The sequence below is a fragment of the Harpia harpyja genome, chromosome 3 (genome assembly GCF_026419915.1).
Source record: "Harpia harpyja isolate bHarHar1 chromosome 3, bHarHar1 primary haplotype, whole genome shotgun sequence".
NCBI lineage: Eukaryota > Metazoa > Chordata > Aves > Accipitriformes > Accipitridae > Harpia > Harpia harpyja.
Window position 1 is genome coordinate 81,231,822 of NC_068942.1, and position 25,998 is coordinate 81,257,819.

Below are 25,998 nucleotides of genomic sequence, written 5' to 3' on the forward strand. Positions count from 1 at the left end.
TGGATTAATGTAGCGATGGATGCCCTTGAACAAGACCAAGGACTGGCCACAGGACAGAGCCTGGTGGGAATGGAGATGGCAGGTGCCGGCCAGGAGTATTGCTGGTTCCGGAGGATAACGGGAGGTCCTCTGTGTTGTGCCACACAGTTTCATTTTAAATGATTGCTCTATCTGACTGAGCCATTCTGCGCTGAACAAGGCTGTTGCTTTCTGCTGCTTTCAAGCGGCGCAGATTTAAAGCTATAAAAGAATAACTGCATTACGGTAGGTCTGGGGTGGTAAGTATTAAAGCTCTTTAGCCTTTCCCCTTTAAGGGGATTGTTTAACAAAGACAGTCTCACTCACCACTTTACTCCATCTTTATGCTAAAAGGTACCAGTAGACCAGAAAATTATTTTAGATTTCAAAGGAGCTTTATTTCTGGAAGGTGCCTCTGAGTTTTCTCATCCATAACCATAGAGAGGGAAGGTTTCTGAATGGCAATAACAATCTGTTGCTGCATTCACTTCCAGAGAGATATAACACAGTGAAAGACATCCTTCTGACAAGACTCGCTGAGGAATAGCACGCTGAAAGCATTCAAGGCAACTGGGGAAGAAATGTGAGCCAATATTTCAACCAGGTTCCTAAATCATCGCATTTTGGCAGCAGCATCAGCGACACAAAAATGAAGAGAAAACACAGAGACCTGAAATCAGTGGCAGCTTTAGGTCACTGCAAATGCTTTAAATAGCCTCCTTTCACAATTCCAGCTGTTTCTGCAAGTTGATATTCTTTAACTTCACAGTTTGTCACAGCTTATTATTCATGGTTGCATTGTTGTTCCTTCCCCAACGAGGGGAGCAAAGCTGAGGCGGGGGCTGGACCCCAGCTCCTGGGTGAGCAGCATGGCCAGCTAGGAAGCTTTCACCTAAGTAAGCTTGGTTTTGTAAGCCATGGGAGCAAGCTGGCTTTTTGGCAGAATCATGGTTGGTTTCAACTGCTAATAGCTCAAGAATTTGGTGGCTTTGATTCCTATTTAATTTCAGTATAATGAACATCACTTTTACTATTTAACCTCCTTGTATTCGGCAGTAGATTTAATGTTGCAAAGCACAATTCATCAGTCCTGGAGGAGCGTAATATGCCCAAATGCTGTTATAGATGGTAGTAGAAGGGCCATGTTCTGGCACAGCCCCTCTAATTTATTTAGGTACTTACATGGCCTTCATCACCATAGTTACCTGAGTGCTATCATTAATGAATTCATTAACATTAAAGTGCTTTGTGTGATTTTACCCTCAGAGGGGAAGAAGTATTGTGCCTGGTTTGCTGAGAGAACTGAGGCAGAAGGCACAGAAAGTCTCTATCAGGTGCAAGAAGCAAAGCAAGTTCACGTGAGCACAAATGCAGGGCCACAACTGCAAAACGTGTTTCTTTTCCACTTCTGAGGATTGACGACCAACATAAGTAAAATGTAATTACCGGTAGTTCTCTGCCCTAGGATGACTATTGCACCAAAAACCTACATGTGCATTACAACTCTTATGAACCATCATATCTGCATTTCCAATGCAGAAAAAAATGTTATATTTTCATGTGTATTGGGTTTGCATGGCAAGGTTTTGGTAGTGGTGGGGCTACAGGGGTGGCTTCTGTGAGAAGGTGCTAGAAGCTTCCCCCGTGTCCGACAGAGCCAATGCCAGCCGGCTCCAAGTCGGACCTGCCGCTGGCCAAGGCCGAGCCCATCAGCAAAGGTGGTAGTGCCTCTGGGAGAATAGATTTAAGAAGGGTGAAAAAAACCAACTGAGTGACTGCAGCCAGAGAGAGGAGTGAGAACATGTAAGAGAAACAACCCTGCAGACCCCCAGGTCAGTGAAGAAGGAGGGGGGGAGATGCTCCAGGCGCCGGAGCAGAGATTGTGACCCCCCCACGGGGTCACAGCCTCCTTCGGGCATCCCCCTGCTCCGGCGTGGGGTCCTCCCCGGGCTGCAGGTGGAGATCTGCTCCCCGGTGGACCTCCCCGGGCTGCAGGAGGACAGCCTGCCTCACCATGGTCTTCCTCATGGGCTGCAGGGGAATCTCTGCTCCGGCGCCTGGAGCATCTCCTCCCCTCCTTCTGCACTGACCTTGGTGTCCGCAGGGTTGTTTCTCTTACATGTTCTCACTCCTCTCTCCGGCTGCCGAATACCGTCTGTCCCAACTTTTTTTCCTTCTTAAAAATGTTATCACAGAGGCGTTACCACTATCGCTGATGGGCTCGGCCTTGGCCGGTGGCGGGTCTGTCTTAGAGCCGGCTGGTATGGGCTCTGTCGAACACAGGGGAAGCTTCCAGCAGCTTCTTACAGAAGCCACCCCCGTAACCCCCCCACTACCAAAACCTTGCCACACAAAGCCAATACAAGGGATGAGGTGTAGGGATTGTAGAAAAGGAAAGAGAAAAAGAGAGCAAGACAGAAGGAGAAGAAGGAAAAGAGAAAGATTTCACCGGTCCTGGGTCCAACGTTGGTCTAAAGGTCCGGTTCCGGTAGGCGCGCGTGCGTGGGGCTTCAGTTTGTGTCTTTTTATCATCTCCTTGACCCTCCTTTGGGCAGGCATTCTAACTCATTAGACTAATTAGGTGTCATGAGCGGTTTGTGCTTCCAGAACCTTCAGGGAAATGGGTCGGTGGGCTTGGGGGTCGTTTGGGGAGGAACTTCCCCTTCCCTGCAGACATGACCATGGTTTGATCTTTGGCCATGCAGGGCGAGCTGCCCTGCTCAGCACATCAGAACAGCACATCAGATGGGTGCTGATCGGCTTCTTTTGACCTGTGGTTCCTTGCTAGGCAGGGTTCCTTGTTATGCAGATTTTGTCATTATGCAGAACTTGCCCCACCACAACGTTTGAGACATTAACCATTTCAGTCTCTCTCCAGGGCACTCGGCTTATCCCTACAGATGCTTCTCTCCCATAGCCTGCATGTGGAGCCAAACTCCTTAGCACAAGCACCTAAGTTAGATACCCCAAATTTCTGCAATTACTACTGATCTGTAGTTCTTTTTCTGATGTCATTAATGTCCATATTAAATAGGACCTGTCAAAGACATATTTGTAGTAATCTCTAGCAGTCACCTCTCTCCATCCCAAGCCACCCCAGCTGAACATACACAGACACCTTCCCTTTGGCCAGCTCCCTAACCAGCTGGCAATATAGGTATTAATCCCCAGCACCTCTACCTTCAGTAATAATTTCCTGTGGAGAACAAAGTCAAATGCTTTACTTACATTAGATAGCCTCGATCTGCTGCATTTCTCTTATCTAAGAAACTGTTTTGATATTAAAAAAAAAAAGATATGCAATGTCTCTGTTGTAATCTAACATTGATAAAACCATGATGTAATTTATATTGTCTACCCTTTGCTTTCACATCCTTAATTACTCTTTCCTTCAGAAAGTGTTTGGAGACTGAGCAGAATATTGAGATCAAACCACCAAGGCTGGAGCTCCCCAGGCCCTGTCACGTATACAGGTTTTTTCAGTATGGTATATGCTAAAACCACAAAGACCTGACTCTCAAGCTCTCAGTTCCTTGGCTAGCCTTCGTATTGATACTGACATTTTGTGGTTGGTTTTTTTTCACTACTGAAGGTAGAGGATAGACCCTTGGCTTGTTCACATGCAGCAGTTGGAGGTTTTCTTGCCTTTGGTATTTTGTAATTTCTGTTGCATTTCCTTCATTTCTATAAAGTAGATGGAGGGTTCAGACTCCTGGACACCCTTCTCCTTACAGAAAACAAAGCATATTCATTCAACATTAGGCCTTTTCTCAATTATACCTAATCTTCATTCTATTTAGTCCTTTTTATATGTACAAATCACATAACTTGCTGTAACAGGCTGTTGGCCATTCTCATTTTCCTTTTATACTTTCTGACCTCTGAGGCAAAATTTAACTTTCCAGGCATCCCCTGTTCTGTTTGCTGGGAAGTCTCTGCTCATTCTCAGTCTCTTCTCTGAGGTTCCTGCATGACCAGGAAAGTCCGTGGCTTTACCCAGCTAATGGTGGTGTGTTTGGTTTATCTCCTGGTGGGAATACGGAGCTTGCAGTACCTCCTGCCTCCTCCACATTTGCATGACTGAGCTCTCTTCATGTCCCCCCCCAGGTTTCTGTATTAACTGTGTCAGTTGTGGAAATGATAACAGGGTTAACACAGAGTGTAACGGAGTCCTCTGCTTAACATGAGAGACAGAGCAAGTAAAACACTAGACTACACATAGAAAATAATGCAGATAAAATTTGCAAGCTATTATGTGACTTGTCTATATACAGCATTGATTATTTTATGTAAAGGAGGAATTAGTGCAGAAAATTTTTACAATGAAAGAATGAAGGCTTTGTAAACCTCCTCTGTTCACAATTAAGTTGCTTTTCCTTATGCTGGAGACAGACAGCAAGGAGCATTATAAGCCTGTGCAAACCAGAGCCCTCCTCTCCCTGTCCTGTGCTGCAGGATGAGGGTCCCTTCATGGAAATGAAAAGGTAGGGAAGTCTACATTGATACAAGAGCTTAGCACAGAATTAGACTGTCTAATTAATTGTTGATAAATGTTATAGAAATGGAAAGAATTAACAGGATTCAGGAAAGGATTGGAAGCCGATATAAGCATTATGGCAGCAGAGTACAATTAAATCATGCGCTCGTGAATGTCTGTATGTATTTATGTGTATTCAGTGTATATACATGTCGATGTGTGTTTATATACGTACACAGATTTACTCACCTCTGCTTCGTAGACATAAACATATAAATATATATGCACATAAATACATAAATGGTCTATCAAGACTATCAATCAATATTAATGAACAACCTTGGGCTAGCACAGAACTGCTCTCTGGTTGGCATTTGGATATTCTTCTTCACCAGATGTGCAAACTGAAGGAGAGACAAACAAGGGCTCCAAACAGGGGCTGCTTGTCCCTGCTGACTGCTGTTACCACTGAGGACCTTCTTACTTCCAAAGCATAAATGGCCTTAAAAAGCTATTGACTTTCTCTCCTGAGCCCATCAAAAGGAGTGGAAGGACTCTCACCAGCCAGGCCTTGGATCGCACCCACAGGATGTTTCTGTTTCTTAGCGCAAGGTAGGTAACCGTAGCTATCTGCAAAGGAAAAATGACTGAAAACATCAAACAAGTGAGACGTCTGGTTTGCTGTCACCAAATATCACCGTGCTGCAGATGTGCCCTCATGTACACGAAGGGGTATTTTCTCTCTTTTCCTCTTCCGTAAAGAAAAAGGGAAGAAAACTGTAAGAGCTGCAAACCTTGAATAGGCACAGAGTTTGCTTTTCATGAGGAAATGCACAAATTCAGTCATTCTGGCATCTCCAAACCTCACCGGTACTGGAGAGGCTCAGCAAGACCTGCTGGTTTCAGACCTGTCCACCATGAGCGTTGGGACACCTCCGCATCAGCCAGCTGTATCAGCAGATGCTCAACATCAAACACCAGCCCTGCAACAAGCTTCTCTCTTTTAGAAATGCTGGATGAGCCCATTCCAGGGCCATTTAGTGGATATGGGACATCTTGGGCACCACAGTAAAGCTCCCACCGTTCCTATCGAAGGGGCTGACTCTATATATAGGATTGAAAAGACTTAAGAAAAATGATTACACTTAGGTTAGGACTAAGAAAATGGGTCTGAGAAGGAGAGGAAAACAAGTGCTCAACTGCTGTTCCAGGATCTTTTGAAGGCTCAGCAGCTCTGTGCAGCTTTCTCAAAACTCACCACCCGACTACGGGATTAATTCTAATAATTAAATATTAACTCTGGTTAATCCAAAGAGATTCCACAGAGATCATTTCATATTTCAAGATTAATATCATCTCAGCTTATATGCATACTATCCATGGTAATTAGGAAAGCTACTTGCTTCTGTAATTTGAAATTATATTCAGTATGACCTCCTAAGCTGATGCCATTATAGTCACCAAAATTTACCACAGTGAATTTCACTTTGCCTAGTTAAAGGCTTGCTTTTTTTTTTTTTTTTAAGGAGGAAAAAATTAAATGAAAAAAACCCCTAAGTCTAAAAGTATGATCCTGAACCTCTGTTTGCCTTCTTCCCTGCTCTGGAGTCTCTAAGCTCCTTCGTTCCTGGTAGTCCTAAAAGTCTCCCATACATAAAGGTCTTCTCCTGAGCACGTACAGAGGTATCTCAGTTCTCACAAGGCAGAGCAGATCACCTCATGCCTGAGATATGTCCTTGTTGAGACAAGTCCCACAAACACTGGCCACCTCCCTGTGGGATTTTTCTGGTGGTGGACAGTAAAGACACCTAAGTATATGATGTTGGTTTCTGCTTGCCCATCTCCAGCTCTGCACCATGGCGTGTCCCCAGCCACGGTCATCTGCCTGCCTGCTGCATGCCGTTGCCAATTCTGTGTCCCACTGTGCCCGTCCCAGGTAACCCCATGTTTGCACCCATTATCTGAGCCGACCTCACGAGGTCTCGGGTTCCACACCGACATACATGGTTAAATGCTTCAGATTGCTTTAAAACTGTGACTGGAAAGCAAATTCTGGGGTGGGTTCATTAAACATACAGCCTGTTTTCTAATGCTTACTGTATTTTAATCTTGGATGTAGTCATGTAGCTGCCGGAGGCCAATCAAAGGTGCAACTTTTGGTAAACTGTTTAATGTTCTGAGCTTCTGCCTTCTCCCTGTTGGGAAAGAAGAGAACAAGCGCCTCTTATCATATTTGTATAATTAAAGCAAAAAAGAAAATCACAACCTCCACCCTCAGTCACAACAGGGAATTCATGAGTACAGAATGCAGTCAAATACAATTATTTATCAGTCCTAGCCTGAGAATAGCTTTTATGAAAATCCTTTATTATCCTTTCAATCAAAGACAGAAGAGGCAAAACTATCCTATGGCTAAGTCACTCTGCCCTTCAATACCTCTCTTACTGTTTTATCCTTATAGGTATTTTCACTAGCATATTTTGCCCAGTGTTCTGGGCATTAGTGGTTGGAGTTATTTTTGGTTTTGCTTCCAAGCATTTCAACTTAGGTGTGAATGAGGGCTCGCAGCCTTTGCTCTGCTCACAGAGCTGAAACTGTAGGAGCCGTTTTTCTATCCTGTTGATGGTGAGATGGTGCTGTCAAATTCGGTATGGACTACAAGGTCCAAGTCTGAGCTTCATTGCATAGGGCAAACCATCCCCATTGCGTTTTTTCTTCACCAAGAAAGTCCCCACAGGCAGTAACACAAAAGAACTCGTATACTTTATACAATTTCTTCCTGTTGCCTCTGTGTGACAGAGTCATTTGAAATTTTGGGTTCAGTGGAAGATGCTGTGATACAGAGCTGCCATTATCACCCATTGTACCCAGAAGAGAGAAACGGAGGGATTCATATTTAGTTCTGTGACAGTCAAACTGCAACCTTTTTAAGTGACTCTCATTGCAAGCCTTCCCACATGGTGTGGCACTAAATGGGGTACCTGAACTAATCCCACACTTTGCTGGTGATTTGCTTTTCAAAATATGGATGTGTTAGTCTAAAGGAATGAGAAAGTCATTTGTTGGAAGAGGTAATATTTCAGGTTTGAAAATGTGCTCTTACTGGAGACTTCTTTATGTTTTCTACCTGTACCCATCAAACCAATTAAAAGTGCTACCTCTCTGTGCAGACTTGACCTCACTAGTGTATGTAAAGTCTGAGAAGGAATTCAAGATATTCTGAAATAACAGTAAAGGCCGAATAATGAAATAACGATAGCAAGCTATGAGCCCTTTTCCTCTGAAAGTTGGCTGAAATCCTAAATTAAACCCTTTCATCCCAGCAACTGGTTTGAAGCTCCTAGTTCAAACTGAAAATAGTCATAACCATCTCTTGAGGAATAAAGAGTTGACCCATCTGAAATCTGATCTACAGTGCATATCTTTAAAAGTTCCAGTAATCCTCATATAATTATTATATAGTAGACTTTTTTTTTCCTTCTACTCCCCCACGTGCACTTCAAGGGAAAAAAACACTTTTTATTTTTCTGTTTTATGAATAATACAGAAATACATAAATAATAGAGATGTTATTAATAAAATGGCCAAATATGTATTCCCCTCAAAATGCATGAGTTTGAATGGAATGTCAAACAGATTACTGGATGAATATTTGATATTTTAATTTATTGGGCAATTTCTTACCAGAAGATCTGAAGTCCTCAATTAGACTTCATACCCCTGGCCCTCCATCACCTCTGCCACCGAATCATGCCATATTCCTTCCACTCCTATGAACCTGCCTCTCAAGAAAGATTGGTGGTTGCAAGAGCAGTCAAAAACTACCTTCATGCTGACACTGAGACTGTCAGTCGTGGGCTGTCCCTCAGCACAGATCAAACCAGTCTCTGGGATGCTCTAACTTGCCCCAAGACTTGATGTCTCTTCTTTCTGGGGTGCAAAGACATCTCCTCACAGCAGATGTCTGAGAGCAGATGAGCTTTTGCACAGCAGCAGGCAAAGGTCCCCAGCCGGGAGCTAAAATGAAGGGTCCAGCACAGCCTCAAAACGCGCAGCCACAGCTTCAGACTCGTCCGTGGAAAGACAAGCTTTTGCAGAAGCTGAAACCTCCCACTCGACGGACGTGGGCACTGGAGGCAGCAGCGTGGGGTGGTGGGAGCCGGGTAGAGCCCTGGTCCCATCTTCTTCCTCAGCTGAAACTACAGGGGCTCTTGCTCTGCGGGAGAGCGAGGCAAACCGTACCGCGGTGCTGCTGTACGTACAAAAGGCTCAGGTACACTTCAGGTCCCCCTCTTTGCTCCTGCATACCCAAGGACCAGTCAAAAAGCAGAACAAGACCTGGAAACCCCACAGCAATGATTAAAGACACGGGGGAAACATGGGTGTGGAAAGAAATTAAAGACACTAATGCTCTTGAGCCGCCTAGAATTTTATTTAATTAATTTTTCAATCATATTGAAAGTGGTGAACATTTTTTCTCAGCCGTGACATTCTGACTTTTCAACAAAATGAAAAATAAATTTGGCTTGAGCAGGAGATAAACAACAGCCACCAGGGTTTCTGCAGGGGATGTATCCTCGCTCCTGGCGCTGGCTTTCTGCTCTTCCCACTGGAGAAGCAGTAAAATAAGGCAGAGAAAAGGATGCTCCGAATGGAGCAACTTCACGCCACTTCCACCCAAGTTGAACTGAAATAGGCTTGTGGTTCAGCTCAGATCACTTCCATTTTTCAGCCCACCTTTGCTAAGCAGTTTGCAAAGATGAAAAAGAGACATTAGAAAATAACAGAAGGGGAAGAGAAGTCTGACTCACCTGAAACAGGAATAGAAAAGCATCTTTTCTGAAAATAGATGAAAAAGGAGTAATTTTTGTCTTGAATTCACCTGCAAAATTCATTGCCGTAAGCTATTATTGAGGTGAACAGGCTTTTACTGTTAAAAGTATTAGACAGGTGTGTGAAGTACCTAATAAACTGGATGTAAATTAAAAGACACATTTTTCAGAAAACTTAGTGAATATTAGACAATTACAACCCTTTTTAAAAGCCAGGAGACATTTCCATTGATTTCACCTAGACTGCACCTCTAACAGCATCTAAATCCCACTCTATTTTAGTCTCAAATTGTTTTCATTGGCCTGAATCAGGAAAAATAATTACGTTCACAATGCAGAAGAGTTTTGCAATGTCTGACATTAGTTCCTGTTGAACAAGAACCCGTCCGGGAATTGTACATCAGCCCCACTGCAGTATTTCCTGCGCATACAGGAAAACGCCGATAGGTGCAGGTACGTTATGTTTTCAAAAGCGCACTGACCACCAAAGCACAGCAGCTGCATTTATCGCACTTTAGGAGGTGTAACATAACCCAAGCAGACATTTCCAAGAACCTCCACCCCGAGGGCTTGGCTGGAGCAGAGGGATAAGTCGCTCCCATCTACTCCGGGCTGGCACAGACCCCACTGCTCCAGACACTGCACATTCCCCTACCATTTACAGTGTTTTAAAGGTCTTAAAAATCAACCAGCGACCTTTGTCACGTGTGTCCAGGGAAGCCTGGCTCCTCTTGGTGCTCTGGATCCAGCTTCCAAGGGAAAGGGTTATTATCACCACTACGTTTTGGGAAAAAAACTGAAACATTGCCTAAAATTGCTTTCCAAAGCAGAGCAATGTCGGGACTGTGCGACCCTCCACACGAACCTCCTGGGGCGACGGCAAAGGCTTTTGAACGCTCAGAAGCACTGTGCAGCATTGCATTCCACCGAGGATCATCGTCCTTGTCTGGCAAGGAGAGGGCCACGCACGGTGTCACGAGCGATGCTGAGACCTCTGGCAGGCTGCTGGCAAAGCTGTCCCAGGGAACAGTCACCCAGAGAGCACGCAGTGATCCGCTGCCACCACCACGCGCTGGATTCAGGCCATGAAGCAAAGGCGTTTCTTCCACCGCGCAGCTGTCTGTAAGGCGGTTTTCTGGTCTGTGGAGTATCCGTCACCGTGAAGAAGTCACCCTTGGGGCTAAAGAGAGGGGATTGCTCCAACCTGTTTGTCCCCGTCGTTATGCTGTAAGTGTAATGATGATCAGAAGCTCACGGTCGGTGAAGGTATCACCATGTGGGACAATACCCAGTGTAAACTTGCCCTGGCTCCTATGTTACTCCCAACCAGCCTCCAGGATCATGCTCTTACCCCTCTTAGTGCCATGACTCCAGGGACACGGCGGACTTAAAGGTGACTTGGTAGAAACCAGCAAGACCCAACGGCAAGTCTTTCACTGCAGCTCCGGTGAAGGTGCTCCTTTGACTTTTCCCATGGCACGAGGGGGTCTGGCAGGTCCCGGGCTCCTCGCAGCTAACGGCCTTGGCATCACTTGCAGCCACGCTGGTCTGACCTCTCCTACAGAAAAACAACTTTTAAAGCACCTGATGATGAAGACATAGCTGTCAAACGTGGTGGGTGCTTGGGCCCTGGCTCTGTGATGGCTAGGATGAAAATGGAGTAGACTTCATCCAGGTGCCTCTGTGAGTTTTTTTGATGCACTATGTACAAGGTCTAGGTTGGATGAATAATTAAGATGAAGAAGTTGAACTCTGAATCCATCACTTGAAGCTCCATGAAAATCTTTGTGGCAGTTTGTGGCACCAGTTAGGGGCTGACTGAGGCAAGATATGACCGGTGAGGACAAAAGAGTCTTTGTCAGTTCATCAGTGAGAGCTTTTGGTGAGAGTCACTCCCCCAAAGGGAATTATCTCCATTTATCAACATTTAGAAGAGGTTAATAGCTCCTCTTATTGGGTGGGGATGCAGGCAAGCTCATTTCAGGAATCAGAGAATGAGAAGTCATCCAGTTTCTCACAAGATGTGCTCTAAGATGAGAAACCATTTTTCCCCTGCATTGGTACAGCCCCGAGCACACGGGAGCAGTAGTCCAGGACAAACTCCTGCTTAGGAGTGAACACGGCCTCTTGCTTTCCATCTCTCCCGGCCATCCTCATTTGGCATCAACATATGGCTGGGAAATGCAGTCATTTAAAGTCATTGCATCGCCTAGGCTTTTTTTCTCCTTTCAAGCTTGTCATGCTAATTTCTAGCCTTATGTGCCAGCCGTGAATCTTAGCTTAAAATCAAAGCATTTCCAAGCAGACTTTCTCAGGAGAGCCTCTGACAGAGGCGAAGCCATGTTTGCTACCAGAAGGAGACTTCTCAAGCAACAAAGTGCATTGCACAGTTGTTGAAAGCCTGTTTCTCTGGGGTTTCTTAGCGCTAATCAAGGCAGGCACGGGTGTTCAGTTTGAGAGTCAAAAAAAAAAAAAAAGACATGAAAACCCACAAGAAGACAGAGGTTCAAGGAGGGGCAGGTAATCAGGGACACACAAAGCGAGGTCCACAGCAACAATACTTTAAAAAAAATCAATATAACCCTTTAAGCGGAGGCTTGGTTTGATTGCTGCTCTTTTACGTGAATAGTGATTACTGGGCCTGAGAACTGCAAAGGATCTCCCGTTATTTCATTGCTGCACTGCTGCCTGATGGGAGCTATCATTTTAAAGAGGAGAATACCAAGTTGGGTGTCCACTTCTGAAAACCGTTGTTTGTTTTTTTTTTCTTTAAGAATGCTCTATTTAGCATAAGCAATTTCAATATGCTTGTTCAGGTCCAGCTGAGCGTGGACACCAGCTGCAAACCTCGTGCTGTCTGGAAGAAGCGGCAAAGCATCACAGCCCTCACCTGGGGAAGGTGCAGGAGCTCGTGGGTCAGCGGCATAACGGAGGAGCTGCCAGAGGTGGTGGTCAGACTGGGTATTTGTCCTTGAGTCCAGGGTTTTCTGGCCTAAATTTCTTTTGCTTTGGTCAGTAACGGTACCAAGGGAAGAAAAAAAAAAATTAAAAATTTAAAAGAAGTTTCTCATGCAGGGTCACGCAAGAGAAAACCAGAGGCACACAACCCAGTGACCACACCAAACACGTTATCCTTGGGGCCATGCAACGTTGTGCTCACAGCTTGCAGGGTGGCTGTCCCAGTGCTGCGTCACAAGGAGACGTCTGGAGCAGTTTGGCTGCTGGAGCACAGTGAGATACAGCACAGCTCCAGGGCTGGAGCTTCACCGCCAGAAACAAACGCTGTACAGCACACGTCTTCTGTGTATCATCTCCAATACAGAGCTGGTACAAAACGTAAGGCAGTTGTAACCTCTGTAACCCACCTCTCCAACACGAGCAACTCAACAGAAGAAAAGCAAAGGATGCCACACAGCCTTGCCTAGACAGGACCACACTCGGCCACGCCAGCCTCAGCCATGCACGCCCAACCTCCCTATGCACACCTAACCTCAGCCATGCACACCTAACTCACTCTTGCCAGGAATATGACACTCTGGGGGGGGCTGCTTTGCAGGTGTAAATGATAACACACTGATTTGCACCAGCTGCCAGGCTGGCCCTCTCAGTCGAAAAATCTTCCAAACTCTAATGCAGTTACACAGTGTTCACCCTGCTGAAATTTTATTAACACTTTCTCCAGACACCTTTAAGCTCCCTGTCCATGGCCATGAATCATCGGCGACACTCACGGTGTAATAGCCCGGTGAAAAATTAATTTGTTCATCTCCAGGTTCCTGGGAAGTGTGAGACTCGCAGAGCTGATCCCTTTGCACCTTCCCAGGAGGTTTCGTCCCACGTGGTCCAGGAGCACCGCGTACGGAGGAAACCTGCCCGCACCCTGGGGGCAATGCCCAGCATTCCATCAGCACCCCTCAAAGCCCCAAAACTGAATTAAAATAAGTATATTCTTTCTCATCCTTAACCACAGTGGGTTAAAAACTGCAGTGGGTTTCTCTGGAAGGGGACCTGCCTTCCTGAAAGGATTCGGGGTGAGAAAGCGAAGCGGGATCTGGTGGTGCTTCATCCCTCGACCCGCGGCCAGCAGAGTGCACTCAAAAGACATTCTCTGCTCATGCAAACCTCTCCTGCTAATAAAATCCACCCTGTGTTTAATATGTAGTAGCTGTAGTGAGGAGCTACTGAAACTTAATTGTTTCCCCCTGCATTATGAAGAAGAATAGAGACGCTCCAATGGGATTTCATTTTATTCAGGGAAATAAACTCGGTCTGATTGTGTTATTTTAAATAATTCCCAGGATTCATTTCCATAGTGCAACAGGGGCAACTTCACCAGCAGGAGTGTTGTGTGTTAATATTTCCCTTTAACTTAACAAGAATTCACATTTTTTTTTTCTGCTGATGATGCACAAGACACTCATTATTTTCTGAATGTCAGCCTTATTGGAGCTATCCTTGTGCACTACTTGTTTGTAAAATAGCCAGGCTATGGTAAGGACTGCATTTTTAGTATTTTGTTTATTATTGCCAGGACACCCAACTTCTTCTGTTGCCTATAATTTGAAGCTTGTGGCCACAATGTGGCCAATACACTGAGCAGCCCCATTTGTCACTGGTTAATTAGATGTGACCCATTTCTTTCACGCTGTTCTTCCCTTCCACTCTGGGGAATGGCTGTTCGCATGCCAGTCAGCGTTAGCCCAGCAGGGCAGAATATTTTTTTGATTATTTGACACAACAGTGCTGCATTTTGCAGCCAAAACTGTGCGTGTGTGCATACACGCAAACAAAAACCCCACACATCTTGCTGGTGCGACAGTATTGCCATTGTGGGAAGCAAAAACCAGACAGTGGATGTGTCTGAACACAGCGGGTTTAAGCTAATTCAGCTGGCCCATCCCTCCGGACAGGATGCGTCGGTGTAGTGGATTCCACCGCCGAGTTTATGAGGTTCTAAGAGGAACTTTTCCTTTCCTCCTGGTCCAAGGAGATGGGGACCTCAAGGTGACTTACAGGTTGACTATGTGCAAGCAAGGAAAGCTGCCTTCAAACAGCGGCGGTGAGTTGCGTGCGTCCACCTGGCTCTTTTTAAGACTGTTCCTCCGAAACATAAATGTTCCTTATGGGCATCCCATGCCCAAGCCCGTGGGTACGGTCGGACCTGCTGCAAGGAGCCGTGCTGCCAGTTTGCAGCTCTGGGGACAGCGAGCATCCCCGTGGCTGCTTTTCCCGGCTGGCAGATGGACTGAGAGACAGGCAGACCCAGCGTCTCACAGTCTAGCTTCTACTTTTCTGCCAGTTTAACACAGGCCCTTCAGGAGGATGAAGGAAAACTGGTGGACCAAAGCAGGGCTTGTTTCAGCCGCTCACAGTGAAAGGACCTGGAGGGTATTTTTTTGTTTTTTTCCATGTTACAGCTGGCGTGCTCAGTGCTGGCAGCCGAGCACAGCCCTGCTCCTCTGCAAGCCCCAGCTCCGGCTTCTCTGTCCTGCCCGTGACCACGAGCTGTAGCTCCTCATAGAAACACAACGGAGAGATGAAGCTCGTCAGCAAAGTAAGCATTTTGTTAAGGGCTCGTGATGCAAGAGAAGGGTGGGGGTAAAACGTAGGTGAGAGCAGCAAATGAAGGCAGGGGCTGCTTAGAGGGCTGCCCTTTGCTGAGCAGAAACACCGGTAGATGTGAGCACGGGAGCTTCCTACGCAGCCCAGCAAGCCCTAGCAAGAATCCAAGTCCAGCTTTTCTAAGAAGAAGGGGGCAAAAGGGCTGTAGTCCTGGCCACCGTCTTGTTACCGGCTCATAGCAGATGACGTGTACGTAGGCATTCGTTTGTTCGGGCCACCTCTACCCACCTCCAGAGACACGCACGTGGATCTAACTGGAGCACCCACATCACCAACATGCAGCCGTCTCTGGGCGAAATGGCTGCTGTCCCTGGAGCCCCAAACGGACCTGCTTCTTTTCACAAAGATGATGAAGAGCTCATGGGCATACAGCAAACTGAGTTATCCAGGAAAGAAAGGCACAAAAAGTGCCATATTTTAATTACATCGAATTGCCGTTCCAGGTGTTTTCCACTGCCCTCTGACTCGGTGAGCCCAGGAAGGCTCACGCATGGTTTAGATGTTATTATTGTGTTTGTATACCCCTACAGCTTGATGCACATGAAAGCTTCAACTGCACATCAGAGTTTGAAGACCATGGCAAAACCCTGTTCTCATGGCAGGTATTAATGGTTTCATTTGCACTCTCTCTGGCTTTATTTCTGAGACTGAAACAGAGCAAGCGATGCATTACAGAAAGAATGAAAGACCAGAGGGATGTTACATGGAGTTGAACTCTTTGTCCCTGGAGGGTGAACCTAAAGCCGCTCTGACAAGACATCCCCCCTCAGGGTGGTGTAAAACAAGCTGCACACGCGGGTACAGAGATCTCTCCCGTCAATGAGAGACAGACAAATGTATACCTACGGGTCACTGCTTCTCGCTTCCTGCACCACACGATGGCCATTTGGAAATTTCCCTTCTAATCCAAACTAGAAGTATATTCACCATAAAATGACAGCTTGTTTGAAGAAAAAAGAAACCCCACCTCACTCCCTGAGAGTGCGGCAGCTTTTTGCTGTTGCCTCCCGCAGGGTACGAGGAGGAGGAGAAGGGTCCCTGCTTTCTGCCCGACTTCAGATCGGCAGATCGGTTTGCTTCTTTCCATTTCTTTATGGGATGAAGCCTTTTACTGAAAATCAGTGGAAAGCAATATTTTGCCTGGTTGCTTGGAGCGGGCTACAGTCTTGGAGAAGATGAACCTTAATCTAGATTTTACTGGGCAGTGCCCAGTGGTTGGGCTCCCTCCGTGTAAGGCTGAAGGATAAGCTGCTGCCATGGCACTTATCACAGAGTCACTTTTTTCAGCCATTCCTCTGGATCCAGCACAAGAAGGCGGACAACAAACTTCAGCCATGAAGCATCACGCAGACCATTAACTGACATTATCCTGGGGTGCATGGATACCAAAAGTGATTGCATTTGATCTGAACAAATGAGAAACCCACCAGAGAGAGTAAGCCCAAGGCACACAATAACATTTAACTCGGCCTTAGACCAGTGTATCTCCCGTCAGCAGCCCAAATGGTTTCATCCATGTAAATTCTTGGACGCCAGGAAGATTCTTCTCAAATCACACCAGTCCTGGAGAGCCTGAAATTAAGTAGTTTGATGTAATTTATAATAGTTCTGAGACTTAAACTGCACCAGTGAAGATAACAGGTGTGTCTAAAGGGTCCGTCACAGTTATTTATCTAATAACTCCATCCCTTGGAGGTTTGGCCCTAAACATTGTTAAATGAGCCTGTTTCAATTTTCAGAACAAACTACATCTTGTCAAGAGAGTGTGAAAAGGCACAAGGCAGATGCTGCCAAAACCTTTGGAGGATCTGGGGCCGCCACTTCAAACGGGTCTTCGGTGGTTATTTTCATTTCCAGCATCTGACCCGAAGAAGGGAAAGCCTCGCTGATACGGCAGCTAAAACCCATGGGCTAAGAATAAAGGTGGGAAGAGCCTGTGCTGTTCAAAAGGAGAGCATTTAGTGTTTGTGCTCGTAACTTGCTCCTTTGCCGGCATGAAGGGCAGAGATTTAGTGCGTATGTGTGTCTGAGAGAAAAGTAAAAATTACATACAAATGGAGGAACTCTCATCATGCTGCAACTGCAGAGACCGGAGCTTTAACAAAAATACTATATACTGCAATGCACAAGCAGAGCTGACAGTCGACTCTTACCTGGAGAAGAGCAACATTTTCACAGCAAGAAATGCTCCAATTTTTGTGCCGCTTGTAACGGTTAAGCCTGGCATTCCACCCCCCATTTGCACTTCCATCAGAGCATGGTTGGTCACGGTCAATGTGAAACACTTTCTCAGGCACAGCTCCCGCCGGTTGACCCCATCCCACACGACATACACAGGGACCAGATTGGCTTTGCGCCTTGGACTGGGATAAGGGCGATGCTCCCATTCGCTCTGCAAATGCCTCTTGTTGGGCATTCCTGCGTGTGCTTGCCCATAATACCTCCACGTGCAAAGGTTGTCCCTCTGGGAAGCAAACTCCTCCGCAGCCCAACAGAGAGCACCGTCATGCAAATAGAAAGGCTGGGAAATGCAGTTATCTGGCTTTGATGGAGTCATGCAATTCCTGTCTGGGCCACCTTAGAGGGACGGGTGCCGTCCCACCACGGGGATTCCTTCTACGCCCTTGCAAGAACTCAAACAGTAAATGATCCAGGCTTGAATCAGGCACCTGACAAGTACTTTTCTGCCCCTTTTTTAGATACTCATTCTAGGATGATTTGCTAGTTACGTATAATCTGCTCACACTCTAAACATGCCTCAGTTGATACATGCAGTCCCCAAATTCAGCAGAAGTGTGAGACCGAGTTAAATTATTTAGTTTTGCCTTAGTTTTGTTGGATGTTGGAAATCTCAAGCCAGCGCGGCTGATAAGGAGGGACTAGAGTAACAGGCACAACTCACCGACACTGCCAAATTACTCAGAATCTTAATGCTACTTAATGGTCTCCTTTAGTCAAATCTCAATTATTTGTAGACTTGCTCCCAGCGAGAGAGAGAAAATAATTTGCTTCTGTCTGGTGTTGGATGAAATGAAAAAGCTGCTAAGAAAAGAGCTTCTGAAATAAATGGCTGCTGGAGTGTGGGAAGCATTAGAGTCCCAGAACTTTTGTTATTCAAGCAGTTAGCCTAATTCAGTTTGATTGATTTCATTTTATTTTATTTACCTTGCTCCCTCCTGCAACAGAGGGGCCTATAACACACACTTGGTGCTACACACCACTATACGATCCTCTCGATACCGAGAAATGCAAACCAGCCCGCTGCCATGTGCTTCGCCGATGGCTCCTTATTTCTGGGGGCAGAAGAGTGCCGTCAGCTTTACTTACCCGGGAAGATTTTGCATCAAGCAGTACAGCAGTATTGCTAGCAAGGCAGCATTGCTCGCACACGGCCGTTAATGCCCCGGCTAGAACGATGCCCCGTGCTCGGCTGCAGAACCTGTGTCGGGAGAAGGTGAGGAACTAACGCTGCCGTTACTTCCCACGGGAAAGTGCTGCAGTTAATTTCCTTGGGATCCGATGCCTTTTTATAATCAATACTGATATCCTGATAGACCAAATCATTGCAGCCCCAGCTGTGATAACCTACCGCACAGTTCCTTGAAGTGTGAGGGCTGGCTAAACTTAAGCTAAGCAAGCAGTTGAAAACCTACCCCAGTGCCTGCTACAAGATTATTTGCATTTTCCCCTTTAATAAAAAAGTAGGAGCGACCTGATGCTCGCAGACACCCTACAGGGCGGACGGCACAAACTACTCCTTTATCGGCAGATTGGACCGTGCTCTGCCGGTGGCCGAAACCCCCGCCGAGTCCGGCAGAGCCCTGGCTGCACACAGAGGTGCTCAGCCACGGACGGGCCCCAAATCTCCCCGATTCCTCCAAGGGACCCCAAGCACGGGTCCAAGGAGGCTGCGCTGGGCACTGCACGTACAGCCAGGGACCCCCGGCCGCTGGTCCGACCTTGCTGTCCTCCTGCTTTCCCAGCTCTTCGCCCCACGGATGCATCACCCGTCCGACGCGTGGTCTCCTTGGGCAGCCTCTGAGGACACTTTGGCCGGGGCTGGGGGGTCACTCTGCACCGTCTGAGCAAGAGGAGGGTCTTCACGTTTTTGGGAGCTGGCAGGGAGAAGGGGATGGTACTGAAATAGGAACTTGTTTTGGGGTTAAAAGTGACAGATGGGCCTTGTGAGCCTTTCCAGTGATAAACGAAAGCCAGAAAATGAACCTGGGGGGATTTTCAGGCTGAAGCGGCATATGCAAGTAGTCTGCGGGGACCTTCTTTGCAACATGTTTTCCCTCCCAAAGCAAACTGCAAGTACTGGAGCTGATGGAGCCCAGCCACAAACCCCAGTCCTGGCCCAGGGAACACCCGAAGGAGACCAGCTGAATTTCACAAGCCTCAGAACAATTTCCAGCTAACTTATTTCAGTTGGGAGCAACCCCACTGCTATTTCATGTCAGAGAGCGCGATTTGGGAAACTCCAGGTGGCTGTCGGCTCTGACTTGGTGAGTTATTTTAATTCCTCCTTTTTCTTCAGGAAACTACTGTCTAGCGAGATGGTTGGGTTTAGGTTCACAGCTTAACATCATCAAGCAGATCTTAGCAGTAGCCGTAATGTTTAAACATTTAAGAACAAGATACTTTAAAAAAAGCCACGTCAGATGATACTATTCAGTGGAAATCATTTGGGCACTTATCCCACAGAGATTTATGCACATGCTTAATTTCAGACCGCGAGTTACTCTCATGAATTTCAAGCGCAGTGCTTTTGTGGTAAGGTTTACTAGGTGCCTTCCCCTCTGCAGGGCCGAAGCCTGAACTTCCAAGAAAGCGTGCCAATGGTGTGCTAACAAAATGCTGCATCCCTTCTAATGGCTGTTCCACAGGGTAGAGCAGCCGCCAGTTAATGATTTCAGCCTTCAGGATCGAATAACGTATATCTGTGCTGTGAGGATCTTGGATTTAACCATGTGAGGGCTGGAAAGAGGGTGAGAAAGGACCAGCCCTTTACGGGTTATTGATGTTCAAGCTATAAAGCAGGTCCTTCCACCTCCACTTGAAGTATCTCAGACAAGAAGGGGTAGGGCTGGGCCCTGGACATCTCCTGGCAAGACCTGCCACGGACGGGGCTTTACAGGTGAGGAAAACATGCACTGTCCTCGCAAGGTCAAAAGAGCTTTTGGAGTACGTCCACGTACCATGCCGTGGGGCTGTTGGCCATAGGAGTAAGAAAGGAGACTGGGGGGAAAAGTAGCTGGGAGGGGACACCAGAGCCCTGGGTGCAAGTCTGGGTTGGGTTGGGATGACCATCGCCCCGAAGATGTGGCACAGCTGGTGCTTCGAGGGCCAGTTTGGCACACGTGTGGCAGGACGGAGAGGCTGACGGGAGAGAAAAGACAAAAGGCAACTGAAGGTTGAACGTAATCTATTGAAGGCCACGCTGTGAGTGCAACCTCCGGAGATCTGCTGAGGCTGATTACCCCGAATTCTCCTTGCAACTGAAAGGCAGATGAAAAGGAGCGTCAGATGGACCCAGACATGCAATCTGGGACTCCCTTTGAATAGCGAGGCCAACCGGTGAAGGTGATGAGATACGTTTGGATGGTGTCATGGAAGGACTAGATTTGCTAGGCTGTGAGCAGCGCAGTGGCAGCTGAGGACCTCCACCCTCCAGTGGTGCCCACGGCTTCCAGACTGTTGGGTCGACTTGAGCTGAACCTCCCTGGGACTTGCTGTGTGGGAGGCAGCTACAGGCCCCGGTCTCCCCTCACCTCCAGATGTCCCATCACTGAATGAGACACGTCCACGACCTGGCAGTCCTTCACCTCCTCTGGATAAGCAGCTCCACTACACCTGGAAGGCTTTTTGCATGTGAAGCGGGAGGAAACCTGCATTAAATGGCCGCTGTGCTGCCACGTCCTACAGTCAAGTAAGAAGCTGCTTGGCGAGAGTCGGCCGTTTCCTCCAGTACGTCACTGTGAGCGAGGAAGCCACGCTGCTCTGGCTTCCCGCATGGAACAACCTTTTTTGACGCCCACCCAGGGGCCGCGAACAATCTGTCCCGAGGAGTCGGTGCAGCTGGAGGAACTACCCCGCGTTTGCTAGTGTTGCTGTCTGCCTTAGCGACGAAGCAACAACCACGTGGATTTTGGTGTGCGTCCATATACCAGCGTGGATCTCTGCAAGGCTTCCCAACCTTCAACCAGCAGAGAAAACCTTCCCCAATCCCCCACTGACCTGATTTCGTGTGGGAAAATGGTTGCAGACAGGCTCAGTTCTGGGAACGCATTAAACCTTCGCTCCAGAGGCAGCGAGAGTATCTGGCGCCGAACAGTGTGTCTCTGGCGGGGTGGGGGCACAATATTTTGAGCGCATTTACAGTGCAATCTCAGCACCACCCTCACAGGCTCCAGCTGGCAGCGGGTCGGTGATGGGCTCCAGCCAGTGCTGAGTGCCAGCCTGCGCTCTGTGGGCACGGGGCTTGCCCAGAGAAGCGCTGCGCCCATCCCTCCTTCCACCTCCAACTTTCTTACCAGGTCGGGAAGAGGGAGCATCCCCAGCAAGAACCGAATTTGGCCCCTTGCATCCATCAGTGGATTTCCAAATGATGAATTGGATGGCTCTGAGCCCTTTGGGGATGGAAGCTCAAGAGAGCAATGCGTTGGATCATCTCAGAAGGGCAGCACTGAGGAGCTCAGCCCCTGCCACCAGCGGCCAGGAGAGCACTCAACAGCGCTAGACGAGTCCAAGCCTTGTTAACGGTGTCTCGCCTCGTGCCAGTGGGGTCACAAGAAACCCTGACAGTGCAATTGCTGCTTCCAGAGCACGTCGCTTTGTCCTGGCCTTGAGCACTAATCCCTAATTGGTGCAGGCGGAGGAGGAAGCTGAATGCAACTGTGTCCAAGGCGCGCACGGTTTTGGTGCAATCGCTTGTGGGAACCAAGCAAGAAGGGGAGAGGACGGGGCAGTCGCTTCCCAACAAGTCCTTAGTTTGCTCTGGTAGATTGGAGGCAAGAGACCTTCACCAGCACAAATCCCACGGGACCCCAAAATGTACGGACATCAGGCAGCCTGGGAAGGTGCTGGGAGCCGGTGAGGTATCTCAGATACTTGGTGAAGGCCGACCACGGCCGAAGGGGGCAATGACCAGGTGAAAACCCAGCAGCGGGCAGCGGTTGGGGTGTGCTTAGCCACATCGCTGCCTGCCAGACGCACGGAGCAGCTTGTCCCCTTTGTGCCCCCTGCCTGTGTCACCTCTTGTCACGCCAGGGCCTGGGAGCCCCCCCCGAGGCTGGTGCCTGTCCTTAGCCCCATGGCGCACTCAACCTTAAGCAAGCACAGGGTGCTTAGTCAGTCTGGGCTGGGAAAAGCAGCGCTGCTGCCCCACGAGTGTGTGTCACCGGTGGGGCAGAACACCCACCTCACTGTCCCCCCCCCAGCACCGGGCAGAGACGCAGCGGAGTGGAGTTGGGGGGGGACACACAGGACACACAACGAGGGGACAGCAGGCTCAGACTGCCCTCAGGGAAGCCCCACGCCCGCAGACGGACCAGACCCCCCCCCCTCCTTTCTCCCCCCCCCCCCCTCCCCTCCGGCAACCGGGATCGGAGCGCGGACCCAGCGCGGACTCAGGGCGCCCCGCACCGTCCGCACCGCGCAACGCGGAACGCACCGCACCGCCCCGCGGAACGCACCGCACCGCCCCGCGGAACCCGGCTCCCGGCGGAGCCCGGCGGTCCCCGGCTTGGTGGCGGGAGCCGCGGGGACACGGGAGGCGGCGGCGGAGGAGGAGGAGGAGGAGGAGGAGGAGGAGGGAGGAAGAGGAGGAGGAGGAGGAGGAGGAGGCGGAGGAAGGCGCGCAGCAGCGAGCCACGCAGCTTTGACGTCGCCGGGCTGCGGCTCCCCGGCTCCGCTTGCCGGCACGTATAGCACAACGTGACGGCACACCGCCGCCCTCCATTCACACTCACCCGCTCGCACTCAGCGCACACGCACCCACCCGCATCGGCGGAGGGAAGCCCACCCCCCCCCCCCCCCCACCCACGCACCAAACCCCGCCATGGGCTCCGCGGCCGCTCCGCAGGCGCGCTGAAAACCGCCCCCCCCCCCCGCCCTCCGCGCTTAGACCAAGACCCACCTCCGCGGCTCCCCCCCCCCCCCCCCCCCCCCCACGCCACCTCCGCACCAGCGCGGGGGGGGTCCCCGCGCATCATGCGGGGGTCGCGGCTCTGCGATGGCATCTGATGGCCGCGGGGCGCGGGAGGCTGCGGAGGCCCCGCGCAGCTCTCGGCGGCCCCGGCAAGAAGAAGAAGAAGCGGCGGCGGCGGCGGCTGCTGCTGCCGGAGCCCTGAGGGGGCTGCCGTTCTGAAGGGGGGGGCTCCGCGCCGCTCCGCGCCGCTCCGCGCCGCCCGCTGCGCAGGAGGAGGAGGAGGAAGAGGAGGAGGAGGAGGCGGAGGAGGAGGAGGAGGAGGAGGAGGAGGGAGGACCGGAGCGGTGCCCGCCGCCTTGCCCCCGCCGCCCTGCCTTGCGCGGGCGTGCGCGGCTCGGCCGCAGCGGAGCGCGGGGCTCCGCCGGGCGCTGCGCTGCCTCCCCCCCCCCCCTCCCCTTCCCCGGCTCTTTCCCCCCCCCCCCCCCCGCCCCGGCTCCGGGCTGGATATGTGGATGCTCACGTGAAGATGGATGTAGCGATCGGGCTGCTGGGGCTGCTGACGGTTCTGCTGGAGGGCAGCTCCGGCCAAGGGGTGTACGGTGAGTCCGGGGCGCGGCGTGACCTTGTCGCCGGGGCGGGAGGGCGGGGGGGTGTATGTATGTGTGGGGGTGTGGGGGTGTGTGTCCGTCGTCGTCCATATCCCCCCCCCACCCTCCCCAATACATACACACACACATCCCGCGGGGGCGGCGGGGCTCCGCTGCGCTCCGCGGAAGCCGGCGGAGGCAGCGCCGTTGCCATGAGACGCTGACATTGCACGGAGAAAACCCGGGGGGGGGGGGGGCTCCGGGCCGGTCCCGGGCCGGCCGCGGAGCGGGTGGTCGCAGCCGCCATGGGGTTTCTCCGCGCCCGCGGAGCCGCCCCGGGGGGGTGTGTGTGTTTTAGGGGGGGGGGGGCCGCACTTGTTAGCGGCCGCGGAACGAGGGGCGGGGGCGAGCCGCAAACTTCGCGGGGCTCCGCCGGGGGCGCGCAGTCCCCCGCGGCCGAGGGCGGCTCCGCGCAGGGGAGAGCCCCGCGGAACCGTTCCCCCGGCCTTCCCCCCCCCCTCTCTCCCCTCCCCAAGGCAGTGACTTGCAAATCGCCGCCGCGGAGCGGGACGCGGAGAGCTCCGCGGAGCCGAGAGCCGGCGGCATCCCCCCACACCCCCCCCCATCCCCGCTTTTAGCGCTCGGGTCCCGGGCGGTTGCGTGGGGTCCGGTGCTGGGGCCGCGGGTCTGGTTGCTTCCTTCCCCCCCCCCCCCCGCCGCCACCACCCCCAAGTTGGCCCCGTTTCGGCGGAGCCCGGAGCCGAGCAGCGGGGAGAACCGGCCGCCCCGCCGGACCGCGGTGCTGCGCGGAGAGGATGCCGCCCGGTGCGCTGGCCCCGGCTCCGCTGATGCCCCGGTGCTGCCCCTGCACCGGTGATGATGTCCCGGTCCCGCTGATGCCCGGCCCCGGTGATGCCCCAGTGATGATGCCCCAGTCCTGGTGATGCCCCAGTCCCGGTGATGCCCCGGTAATAATGTCCCGGTCCCAGCGATGCCCCAGTCCTGGTGATGATGCCCCAGTCCTGGAGATGATGCCCCAGTCCCGGTGATGCCCCGGTCCTGGCGATGATGCCCTGGTCCCGGTGATGCCCCACTCCCGGTGATGATGCCCCGGTCCCGGTGATGCCCCACTCCTGGCGATGATGCCCTGGTCCCGGTGATGCCCCACTCCCGGTGATGATGCCCCGGCCCGGTGGCGGGGGGGTTATGTAAGCGGCACGGCTGGGCTCGGTGGTGGTGCGGTCCTGCGGGGAGCGTTGGCTCTGGTAGTCGGTGTTGAGGAGACTTCGTGAATTTGCCAGTAAATGCGTTTGACATCCGCTCCTTCGAGCCCCTGCGCCTGTTTCGGCACTAAAATATTTGCTTCTCACTAACGAGGTAGCCCCGGCTAGAGATGTGCTCCCCCTGCCCCCCCTTTTTTTTTTAATTTTGGAAAATTTCAGTGTAATTGAAAATGTCTGAGGGGTTCTGCTCGCAGCGGCTGGATCACTAACGTGCAGATCTCAGCACCGGCAGCGCCGGGGCTCTCTGCCTTCCTCGACACACAGACACATATTGTTGGATGCGCTGGAATAGCAACTGCTGTCGTGAATAGGAGAGGGCTTGTTCAGGCAGAGCGTGTTTTGTGGGGGCCTACAGGAAAGGGAGCTCTTGCCCTAGACTGAACGCCAGCATCGATGCACGGGCGATGTCACATGCAGATTTGTAGTAAGACTTTTGTTTGGCAATGATGCGTTTTCATCCTGTAAAATGTAACGCCTTATTTAGGTTAAGGACGATGGGTGAAGGGCTGGTGAGAGTGCGGCGGGGGGGAGTGGTGTGAAGTCAATTGTATGTGGCTGCACTATATTTGAAACCTGTTTCATGTGAATCTGTGTTTCTTCATTGACTCCCAAAGGTCAGTCTGAGAAAGCAGACAGCGCTCTGCCAAAAAAAAGCCAAGCCCAGGGTATGTCTCCCGGCAGCCTGGAGCGCCTTGAAGAGCCTGCTCGGTGTGCTAGGGCTATTTTGAGAAAGGAGGTTTTGAAAGTAGTGCCTTGAGTTACACTGGCGAAAGCGAGCCCCAGCCTGGGAGAGGCAGCCTGCTTAGTGCTTGTTGCTTTGGAAAAATAAGTTTGTGGGATTCGAACAACTTTTTTTGTCCCTTATTGAAGATTTTGAGATCCTCACAGCTCTGCTTCCAAGCCTGGTGCAGTTAGGAAGATGTCTTGCTGAGTTAACCCGCTTGTTCCCCGCTTTTGTGCCGATAACCTGCAATGCCGGTGTCCCTTCTGTGAGTAGGCAGAGCCCCGGCAGCCTCCTCCGTAAGGAAGG

At 50.5% G+C, this 25,998-nt stretch overlaps 1 protein-coding gene across 1 annotated transcript in view; it reads left to right on the plus strand.

Moving 5' to 3' along the window:
- The first annotated feature begins 20,961 nt into the window (after window positions 1-20,961).
- Window positions 20,962-25,998, plus strand: part of MDGA2 (MAM domain containing glycosylphosphatidylinositol anchor 2) — a 386,375-nt gene continuing 381,338 nt past the window's right edge. Inside the window, exons 1-3 of the mRNA XM_052783732.1 lie at window positions 20,962-21,045; window positions 21,821-21,881; window positions 23,320-23,697. Coding sequence (XP_052639692.1) covers window positions 20,962-21,045; window positions 21,821-21,881; window positions 23,320-23,697 — 523 coding nt within the window. The remainder of the gene's footprint in view (window positions 21,046-21,820; window positions 21,882-23,319; window positions 23,698-25,998) is intronic.